This window comes from Mastacembelus armatus, chromosome 9, assembly GCF_900324485.2.
Source record: "Mastacembelus armatus chromosome 9, fMasArm1.2, whole genome shotgun sequence".
Classification (NCBI taxonomy): domain Eukaryota; kingdom Metazoa; phylum Chordata; class Actinopteri; order Synbranchiformes; family Mastacembelidae; genus Mastacembelus; species Mastacembelus armatus.
The window spans coordinates 1,022,953-1,034,304 of record NC_046641.1 but is presented as its reverse complement, the minus strand read 5'-3'; the positions used below and the strand labels follow the sequence as shown (position 1 = coordinate 1,034,304).

General features: G+C 43.5%; 1 protein-coding gene across 1 annotated transcript in view; it reads left to right on the top strand.

Annotated features, from left to right (window-relative positions):
- Positions 1-385: 385 nt before the first annotated feature.
- Positions 386-11,352, top strand: part of cacna1ba (calcium channel, voltage-dependent, N type, alpha 1B subunit, a) — a 167,068-nt gene continuing 156,101 nt past the window's right edge. Inside the window, exons 1-4 of the mRNA XM_026322439.1 lie at positions 386-856; positions 1,031-1,328; positions 3,547-3,652; positions 5,954-6,093. Coding sequence (XP_026178224.1) covers positions 799-856; positions 1,031-1,328; positions 3,547-3,652; positions 5,954-6,093 — 602 coding nt within the window. The 5' untranslated portion in view covers positions 386-798. The remainder of the gene's footprint in view (positions 857-1,030; positions 1,329-3,546; positions 3,653-5,953; positions 6,094-11,352) is intronic.

The following is an 11,352-nucleotide window of genomic DNA, read 5'->3' as shown; positions in this document are numbered from 1 at the left end:
CTGTTTTTTATGTATCAGTTAATTTCAAACAAAGTGCTGTAAAGGGAACCAAACCTAAATCTACTCAGTATTTGCAGCACTCCCCCTTTGCCCTTAAACCAGCAGCATTTCTCTCTGGTTTAACCTGTACACAGTTTATCCTGGTGCTTTGTACTTCAGTTACATTTTGGCCGGATGTTGTGTTACGCTGGGCACACACCCAGTGTACAGTAGGTCATGTTGCAGTTCCTGTTTTATTAATATTTTGATTTGGTAAGTATTTTCATCTTAGATTTGAAATTTTGGACGTGTTCGTAAACATGCTGTTATTTTGAAAGTACTTACGGAAGTGTGTTAACCACGTTCTCCGTCGCTCTCCTCCCTGTTGCTATGGGAACAGGGTCGGTCCAGGTGGGGCCAGTGGCTGTGTGGCTGAGGAGCAGCGGAGAAAGTGGTGTCTGGTCGTGCTCTCGAAAATAACCTGCTCAGCCGTGATTTCTCCTCCATTAACGACGTGGTTGGAAACAGGGCCGCGAGGCGAGGCGGTCCAAAGTACAGCCATCCACCGCTGAACTCAACGGAAACGGGTGTGTTTGAGGTCGTTTTCTGGAGGAAAATATATCTTCAGTACACACTGTGACTGATCACGGTGTTTGCTGTACCGTAGTATTTTGTGTTAAACTTGCTGTTTTTAACAAGGGTTTTGGTAGAAGGCGCATCCTGTAGCATGGACTTGTAGCGTTGACGCCACTATATTTCCTCCCCATGACGACCGGGGCAGTGAGCCGACGGAGGAACGCCTCTGAAAAATGATGCATCATGGAATCTGATACTGTAAACTTTGAGCAGTTTCATGTTGGGGAGAGTGGCAGCATGGCACGCAGCGGAGACGGAGAGATAACAGGCTGACGCTGATGAAAAAGAGCCTCCCTCGCCGTGTTTTGTTGTGAATGACTCTTTCGTTCGTGTCCGACACACGCACCTAAAGGACCTGGAGGACGGAACGACAGTGTGTGTTGTGATGCTTCTTCTCCATTTCTTTTCTTCTGTCAGTTTTGGTTTCTCCAGAAAGATCTGTGCTATCTCAGAATGGCTCGCTTTGAAGACGAACTATCCAGCCGCTATGGAGGCAGCTGTCCCGCGGGCCCGGCCAGAGGGGCCAGTCGGCAGCCGGGGCCTCCGGGGGGCCAGAGGATGTACAAGCAGACGATGGCCCAGAGAGCCAGGACCATGGCCATTTACAACCCAATTCCGGTTAAACAGAACTGTCTCACCGTTAATCGCTCTCTGTTCATTTTCAGTGAGGATAATATCATACGGAAATATGCCAAAAAGATCACCGAATGGCCATATCCTTACAGCCAAGTCTAACCCTGCCGTTCTGTCCCGTAAAATCTGGCAGGTTAAGGTGCCATGCTTCCCAGCAGAAAATACATGTATTGGGCATATCATCCGATAACTAACCGAGACGAAAGTCTGTAATTATACTGTAATTATATACATTAATACAACATGCGAGAAATCAGTAAAATGTAAAACTTCCACAGTTGGTTTTCCTGTTGTTTCCACAGGGTTAACTAAAGAGGGGAGGCTAACAGCGACGATTGGGAATTCCTCAGTCGATTTTGTGTAGAATAAGTTTCAGTAAATTTAGTAGAATATACTTTTGTATTGTATGTCGACTGTGGACCAGTAAGTGAAATCTTTAAGAGAAACGTTTGTCATGAAGTGAGGTGTCAATTATTATCCACATTTCGCCTCAGAGAAAACATAACAACTCGGTTGATAATCACTTAAATATTGTCTTATATCTTAGTAGCGATTTTCCAGGAACATTTCTGTTGCTGTTTTGTCAGAATGGAACCTTTGGTCAGAACAGGCTTTTTGCATTCTATCCACAGGCTGAGTTCCTGCCTTTGGTTAGGATAAAGAGCACATCAAGGCAAGGTGTAAAGCTGATTTCTGGACGTCATGATAACACCATTGTCTCCCTGCCTTGTTACTGTGAAGCCTGTAGTCTACAGATGGTGCTGTTCACAGTGCTGAACATCTAGCAAACAGCAGGCTGGCCTCAGCATCAAGGCGGTGGCAATCTGTATGGGTGTGCCACCAAACAAACAAGCCTTAGCAGTAAAAGGCTGCAGGGTGCAGATTTCAAATTAGCTGTTGGTACATTTATAATTGATTTAGTTTGCAGTGCGTGATTAAGGGAGCATGGGTGCCACTTGTTGAGTTTTGTGTATTGACTACCCAGGAAATAATTTCTCATTGGTTGTGATTTGGATACTTTTTAAGGGAAAGTCAATGGCAAAACAGCTTATATGTTAGTGAGTGTTAAAGGTCTTGAAATTAATTTACATTAAGTTGTTTAACCGCCTCCATTATTTAAGTCACTAGTTGGTTACCTCCGGTACCGAGGAAACGTTTATCATGCTTTGACGTCACATTGTGTTACTTAGCCCTTTATCCTGATGCAGAGCAATAGTGGCCCAGAGCAGCAGGAGCCCCAGTGGCTGACTGCCTCACCATCTCCAGAGGACACTCTCCTCAGGACTGTTCTGGGGTGATGTTGAAGTGGTAATGACAGAGCACTGCAGGGAGTGGAAATACCCAATAACCTGTACAAATCTGTGTATTATTTACTGAAATCACCAGACATCCCTCCTACTCCATGCAGCGGTGTTACATAAAGGTGAAGGTCTCAAAAGATTTGGTGACTTGTAAAATGGTGATTAATATATTTGTATCTGACAGGGAAAAAGAAAATCTGCAAGCTTCTCTATATAATTCCTTGAAGACTGCATTGAAATAGAAATACCACTAGTTAATGAAGTACTGTGTGAACACTGATGAAAGGGGCACTACACCAAATCTATACATAAAAATTCAGTTTTCTTATCATGAAGAATAATACCCAGCCCTTGAAAACGTCTGTGTGGCCATGGTGGGAGTATTGCAAAGTAAAATAATAATAATAAACAAAGTAATTAAACCCTAATAATAGGGTTATTTCAGTCTAGGCTTACACCTTTAAATCAAATAGGATGTGTACAATACAAATTTGGGCTGTTTGATTAAATTGGCTTCATTGAGGTAAGAGCTGATGGGTGTAAATGTTTTAATAAAAGAATGAGTTGCATTATCGAGAGGTACCGTAGGATCCTGTGTTTTTGGAGGTTGAGCCATAGTAAGCACTAAAAGTTAACTTACCTTGACCACTGCTGACTCATTTTTGACCAGTGATTTATAAATCACTCCCTTGTCAGTCCCCTAACTTTATGGGAGTAAATTATTGATATGTATGTATTTTACACATCAAACAGTATTTTAACAAACATATTGTACTCTTTATACTAACATGAAATTATAAAATACATGTGCCACTGGACATCAATCAAACTGTGACTTTAGAAATACAATCTGATGCAGAAGATATGTCTCAACACTTTTTTTTTGCTTTTTATTTGTCATTTATCTTACTGTGTTTTTACTGTATTGGTTTAATGGTGCAATGTGTTTTTGTATGTTTTGCAACCCTCTTCACAAGAGTTCCTTAATGCTCTATACTCCATTTGAGTACATGATTCTGGCCACCATTATAGCAAATTGCATTGTGCTGGCTTTGGAGCAACACCTACCGGCCTTAGACAAAACACCCATGTCAGAACGTTTGGTAAGTTTTCACTTGACTTCTATCTCCTACTGTACAGCTCTTCATGTCTCTTCTATAGTAGACTGCAACCAGTGTGAAGCTTTGTGCTGTTATTTCTGTAACCACACTTTTGCAGAGATGTTTTAATATATGTGTCCTTGATTTTTAATTCTAGAATTGCCTCCAGTTTGCTAAGCAGCTTAAAGAAACATGGCAGGTGTTTTTAGTTGTAGACTCAGCAGCTCAGTCTGCTACTAGACTTATTTCAATCTTTCCTCTTTTTCTACTCTACAAATTCATAGACTTGTTGGATTCTGTTGCCAAAATAGTTTGAGAAAATCAGATATTTTAAAATAAGCTGAAAATATGCATGAGTTGTGATGCTGCTTTTCTGAATTCCTCAAAAACATTAGGATTGCTTGTTATTTTTGTCTTCATTGTCAGAGAGGGTGCATGATTGCTCCTGGAAGTTAGGCAGAACCCTGCAGAGCTGCCTTTGATTGCCACTTTATATCATTACCTTAGGTTACCTGTTCTGTATCCTCCTCTCAACCCATCTCTCTCTTGTTAAGTCATTCCATTAAAAAAGCAAGTGCTAGGAGTCCGTGTTTCCAATCAAAGAGCTGGTGATGGCAGGGGAAGGGCTGTTTTAAGAATGAAATGTCACTCCCTGAGGCAAAGACCCTCTCAGCTGCCCATTTTTATTGATCCACTCCTTGAGATGGGTTTAAACCCTGTCTGACAGATATACCACAGAGTTCATGATGATATCAAGTGATTAGAAGTGTCATCAGGTCTCTGTTGCTGCAAGAACCAGTAACAACTAATGCTCCGACGCTGAACAAAGGAAAATGGGAGATATAAATAGACTCAGAGCAAAAACTAATCTAACACAGATAAAACAAATTCTACTAACAAACATAAAGCTACCTATGATCAACACAGGAGACAACAGGAGCTCAGGCACCAAAATAAAAGTCCAAAAACCAGAAACCAAACTTCACTCCATGACATTAGTCAGCTGTTGTCTATCCTCAGTGCATACTCTGGAGACAATGACTATGTTGTCGAGCTTGCCAAGGAACTCTATCTGCAAGAAATATTTTTTTTCTTATTGATACATTATCAGCTTGAAAGATAAAAAAAAAAAAATAAAAACTGAAAAAAAGCCTGTGATTGTTCATTGCTTGTTTTGTCTGAGCAGAGGTCCAAACCTTAAAATGAAAAACAAACAGCCACATCCTTTTATTTAATACTGAAACAATTTATTGTTTGCCCCAAGAACTCTATGCTAATTGAATAATCAAACAATCTGCTCTATTGCTTACATTCTTTGCTGTTTTTCTTGTAATGTTGAGTTTGCTACTCATACTAAGTCTAAACTAATATTCATTATGCCACCTGAAGTGTGAAATCTGATTAAAATCACCAGGTTATTTGTATAATGTAGTTTGTCACAGTAGTATCGTCACCTGAAACGCTTTACAGACACTGTTTGAAAGATACTGCATGAACAGGAAGACTAGGACCAGAAAGAGTTCATACTATGATAACAGACGTGATGGTTCAAACTAACATTCAGGAACAGTATTAGGGTTTTTGAATCACAGCTTCTGGTAGCTTTTATTTATTGATACTACATATTTGATAGCCTGGCCCATATTTGGGTCTGGATCCCCTGCCATAAAGAAAATTTTTCCCCGGCCTCAAAAGACCCGGACCAGTCACAGCCATTTTTCTGCAGTGGGGTGGGCTTTATGCTCCAGTTGTCCAATTAGATTTAAACAAGACTTGCATATACGCACTAACTTGTTAACGTTTCTCAATGTCAGACCCAAGTCCGCAAATCTTTCTACAACTGGCTTTTGCTGTTTACTCCGTTCAAAGATATGCACAGAGCTGGTGATAACACTATGTATACTCATTCACTAGCGCCTCTGCTCTACTGCACACATCATATCCTTCGTTTCTCTGATTGGTTTATTCTGCGTCCATTGGCCTGGCCCCTGGAAATCAATCTCAACTGAAGAGATTCCAGACTAATTTTTTGTAAAGAATAGAAAAAGAGTTAGTCTGACTGGCTAGGCTATATATTTGACACAGTTTTTCTTTTTAAATCAACTCTAAATTCTAACCAGACAACAAAAATAATGTATTCATTTTCATATTTCTGACTGATAGACTGAAAGTGTTGGGAAACATTGTATGGACTCTTTTGAAGTTTGATTAAAATATCTCAGGATCAGTCAATATCTCATTTTAGTCACATGGATGTCTGTAATTTTATCAGTTTTCCTTATTCTTTTCTGCTTTTTCCAACAGGATGACACAGAGCCCTACTTTATTGGAATATTTTGTTTTGAGGCTGGCATCAAGATCATCGCCCTGGGCTTTGTCTTTCACAAAGGCTCCTACCTGCGTAATGGCTGGAATGTAATGGACTTTGTGGTGGTCCTAACAGGGTGAGTAGCATTGGCCTAATGGCTTATACAGCTGCTAAGTGACAGGGCTGATGGGCAGCAGCGATTAATGAGGGGTGGGGAGGGCTCTGCTATGGTGTATGTTGTGTTTCTAATGATCAGTAGAGCAGAGCCATTCCAGATGGCAGGGTGTTTTCTTCCTTTCCGAATGATCTGGTGGTACTGTTTACATTGGACATGCAGAAAACTAGAAGGAAGTCAGTGTACACACAGGACAAAAATTGATTCAACACAGGCTTTTAGGGATGTATGCTTGTGCTGAACACATATTTTATCAATAGCAAGCTTTGCCTATTAGTTATAATTATTTTGTCAGCTTGATAGTGGACATTCAATATAAATACTGTAGGTGGCTCTGGCTCTGCAAAAGAATGCTGCCTTTTTGCTCTGGCCACCACTATTTCAGACTGCATTGTATTGCCATTTAGGTATTTGTTTTTGATGTAGAAATGCTCAGTAAACCTGAACAAATGTTACCAGAGCAGCTGTGTTTTTTTTCTAGCCATCTCTGTCTGTGGAGTAAGCAGGGAGGATCCCTTGGTATTGAATGAGAACACTGGTACAGGAATAGTGCTGTTGGTGCTGGGGGATGAAGAGATGGAGAGCTGGGGAAACTTAAGTGTCGGGGTTGATGGGGAAGGGTGGGGGTAGTGATGGAGAATGCTGTTATGGTGCAGAAAGTCCCTGAGCACTTGCTGTTTCCAACAGAGGATGCCTGGCCTGCCTTACATAATGATACAGAGATTTTTATGGCCCATCTATTGAGGCTTTAGTCAGGAACGTCATTGCAACACACTGTCAATTCCCAAACCCCTCATCAATGCCCCTGCCCTCTTGGAGTATCTGAGCCCTTGGTCCTGTTGGCTGAAAAGGAAGGGAAACGGGGGCAAAAGTTGATAATGCAATCCACAGGAATGAGTCTGGTTTTGCCTGGTTGAAAGCTAGTGCGTGCATGTGTGTGAAACCCAGCCACTTAGGTTACTAATCAAACAACACTTAATAATTGCAAAATTGCAATTTTTTATTTTTTAGACTGGATTCCTTTTTGGTGTACTTTTGCTTGGTGTACCTAAGAAACTGCCAACTGAAGGTGCAAGACTAACCTGGAAATACGACTTTGTGTTTTGTATGAGCTGTGTGAATGCCCTTGTGCAGGTGTATATGTGTTTGTTCATGCATGTAACATCTGATCTCAGCCGAATGTATCCATCATAGAGGTGAGAGTTATGATGATTGAATTGCAACTGAGCAGGCCGACATGATAACTCTAATTGAAGGGCTGGATAGTGGATACAGGCCATTACAGCAGTGGTCTGGACATCTAATCAGTGCCATGCTACACTGACAGGGTGAACTGGGTGGTCAGGGTAGATACTAGATTTCTCATATGGCATGCATGCACACAATGCATGGAGTCAAACACCCTTAAACATGCATATACACACGTGAACACACATATGACTTCTCCATGATGATGTCAATTTCCTGCAGGCATGTTGTTGTTGTATCTGTATGGGTTCTACTTGGTCTGATCACTTTGCCTTCACAGGTTAAATTGAAATGTAGCCTGCTGATGCTGTCATGATACATCGTGGTAACATGACTCTTTATTTGTGTCCAAAAGTTTCATCTCACATTCAGCTTTATCTTGCTTCATGAATTCATGATATACGCATGACATATTTAATTTAACACTTTGTTCTGTGTGTTGCTTTGCTTCTTCTTCAGTTGGTGTTTCTATGGGTTTCTATGAATGTCATTTTATAAATCCCAAAAAATTAAGGTAAACCCTGTTGAGAATTCAGCTGTTGCACATGAGGAGAGAGTCACAGCTGAGCAGAAACATAGCTGTTTATTATTTTGCTGTCCTGAGGTGACTGTGGCTGGGCAAACTGACGTCTGCCTTTTTTACAACAGGCCTCTCTTTGTGTGTCTGATTATGGAGCTATGCTTACCATGGACATTTAGCATAAGGTAATTTTTATGGATACATATATCAATTTTATATATATAAAAAAATATATAAAAAAAAGGAAGGAAATATATATAAAAAAAATTCCCTTCTCACCTCTATGGGTGGTGTGTGTGTGTCTTCCTCAATCTCGGGTCCTCTACCAGAGGCCTGGGAGTTTGAGGGTTCTTCGCAGTATCTTAGCTGTTCCTATCACTGCGCTCTTCTGGACTGAGATCTCTGATGTTGTTCCTGGGATCTGTTGGAGCCACTCTCCCAATTTGGGGGTCACAGCCCCGAGGGTACCGATTACCACGGTGACCACTGTTGCCTTCACCTTCCACATCTTTTCTAGCTCTTCTTTAAGCCCTTGGTATTTCTCCAGCTTCTCATGTTTCTTCTTTCTGATGTTGCTGTCACTTGGGATCGCTACATCTACCACTACGGCTTTCTTCTGCTGTTTGTCCACCACTACTATGTCCGGTTGGTTAGCCATCACCAGTTTGTCGGTCTGTATCTGGAAGTCCCACAGGATCTTAGCTCGGTCATTCTCCCTCACCTTTGGAGGTGTGTCCCATTTTGACCTTGGGACCTCCAGCCCATACTCGGCACAGATGTTCCTGTACACTATGCCGGCCACTTGGTTATAGCGTTCCATGTACGCTCTGCCTGCTAGCATCTTACAACCTGCTGTTATGTGCTGGATTGTCTCAGGGGCATCTTTGCACAGCCTGCACCTGGGGTCCTGCCTGGTGTGGTAGACCCCGGCCTCTATCGATCTTGTGCTCAGGGCCTGTTCTTGTGCTGCTACGATCAGTGCCTCTGTGCTGTCTTTCAGTCCAGCTTTTTCCAGCCACCGGTAGGACTTTTCGATATCAGCCACTTCTTGGATCTGTCAGTGGTACATACCGTGCAGGGGTTTGTCCTGCCATGATGGTTCTCACTCTTCTTCCTCTGCATCGGGCTTCTGTTGCCTGAGATATTCACGAAGTATTCCATCGCTTGGGGCCATCTTCCTGATGTATTCATGGATCTTGGCTGTTTCATCTTGGATGGTGGTTCTGACGCTCACCAGTCCCCGGCCTCCTTCCTTCCTCTTAGTGTACAGTCTCAGGATGCTGGATTTGGGGTGAAGTCCTCCATGCATTGTGAAGAGCTTCCTTGTCTTGACATCAGTGGCATCTATGTCCTCTTTTGGCCAGCTTATTATGCCAGCGGGGTATCTGATGACCGGCAGGGCGTAGGTGTTGATGGCTTGGACCTTGTTCTTCCCATTTATCTGACTTCTTAGGACTTGCCTTACTCTCTGTAGGTATTTGGCTGTGGCTGCTTTCCTTGCGGCTTCTTCTTGGTTCCCATTTGCCTGTGGGATTCCAAGGTACTTGTAGCTCCCCTCAACATCCGCTATGCTGCCTTCTGGGAGTTCAACTCCTTCAGTCCTGACAACCTTCCCTCTCTTTGTTCTCATTCGACCACACTTGTCCAGTCCGAATGACATTCCAATGTCGTTGCTGTATATCCTGGTGGTGTGGATCAGTGAGTCGATGTCTCGCTCAGTCCTGGCATACAGCTTGATGTCATCCATGTACAGGAGGTGGCTGATGGTTGTCCCATTTCGCAGTCGGTATCCGAAGCCAGTCTTAGTGATGATCTGGCTGAGGGGGTTCAGGCCTATGCAGAACAGCAGCGGGGACAGAGCATCTCCTTGGTAGATGTCGCACTTGATGGAGACTTGTGCTATCGGCTTGAGGTTGGGTACTAGGGTTGTTTTCTACAGTCCCATTGAGTTCCTTATGAAGATTCTTAGGGTCCTATTGATGTTGTACAGCTCCAGGCATTCCAGGATCCATGTGTGAGACATTGAGTCGTAGGCTTTCTTGTAGTCAATCCAGGCGGTGCACAGGTTGGTCTGCCTGGTCTTACAGCCTCGAGTGACCGCTTTATCCACCAGTAGTTGATGTTTTGCTCCCCTGGTGTCCTTACCCATTCCTTTCTGGGCCCCGCTCATGTATTGAGCCATGTGCCTACTCATCTTAGCCGCTATGATGCCCGACAGGAGCTTCCATGTTGTGCAGAGGCAGGTTATCGGATGGTAGTTGGATGCGACTGCTCCCTCCTGGGGGTCCTTCAGGATCAGGACTGTCCTGCCTTCAGTTAGCCACTCTGGGTGAGTCCCATCCATTAGCAGCTGGTTGATTTGAGCTGCCAGGTGCTCATGGAGGGCAGTTAGCTTCTTTAGCCCGTAGGTGTGGATTCTGTCAGGCCCCGGTGCCGTCCAGCTCTTCATGTTTGAGACCCTTTCTCGGATATCTGCCGTTGCGATGGTTACTGGTTCCTGTTCAGGGAGGTTGCTGTGGTCTGCTCTCAGGTCTGCCAGCCACTGGGCATTGGTGTTATGTGATGCCTCCCTCTCCCATATGTTTTTCCCGTATTGTTCAGTCTCCAGCCTTGGTGGGTCTGTTCTCATGTTACTGCCCTCCCACTGAGAGTACACTTTGGATGGTTCGGTGGAGAACATCCTGTTTATTCTCCGTGCTTCTATTTCTCTGGTGTACCTCTTCAGGCGTGTGGCCAGGGCTGTGAGTTGTTGTTTGGCAGTCTCCAGGGCCTCTGGTATGTACAGCCTGCTGTATTTCTTACCCAACTTCATCCCCCTTCTCTGCAGTTCTGATGGTTGGCTAACTTCTCTCCATGTTGCCCTTATTTTTGCCTCTAACCTCCATCTCCATGCAGGGTACTGCTCCTTGGTGGTGGAATGTATTTTGTGGCCAATCATCTCAAGGATCACTGTTGCCGTGGTGTATATCAGCTTGTTGGTCTCGGTGATGGTCACAGTGGGGATTGTTCGTAATGCTGCATTCACATCTTCTAGTAGACTTTCAGAGAGCTAGAAAAGATGTGGAAGGTGAAGGCAACAGTGGTCCCTGTGGTAATCGGCACCCTCGGGGCTGTGACCCCCAAACTGGGAGAGTGGCTCCCTAGATCCCAGGAACAACATCAGAGCTCAGTGCTAGAAACATCTAAGATATTGTAAAGAACTTTCAAACTCCCAGGCCTCTGGTACAGGACCTGAGAGGCTGGTGGAGGGTCTGTGCGTGTGTGTGTGTGTGTGTGTGTGTGTGTGTTATGATTCTTGATTTGGTTTCATGCCTGGGACTATTATTTTCTATTAGTTCTTGTGTTCCCAGTTGTAATCATGAGCTTCCCTACTATATAGTATGCAAAAAACAGTATGCGAGAAGTACCTGGATGGCCTACTACTTCCGCCTGAATTCTGTAGAATGCATACG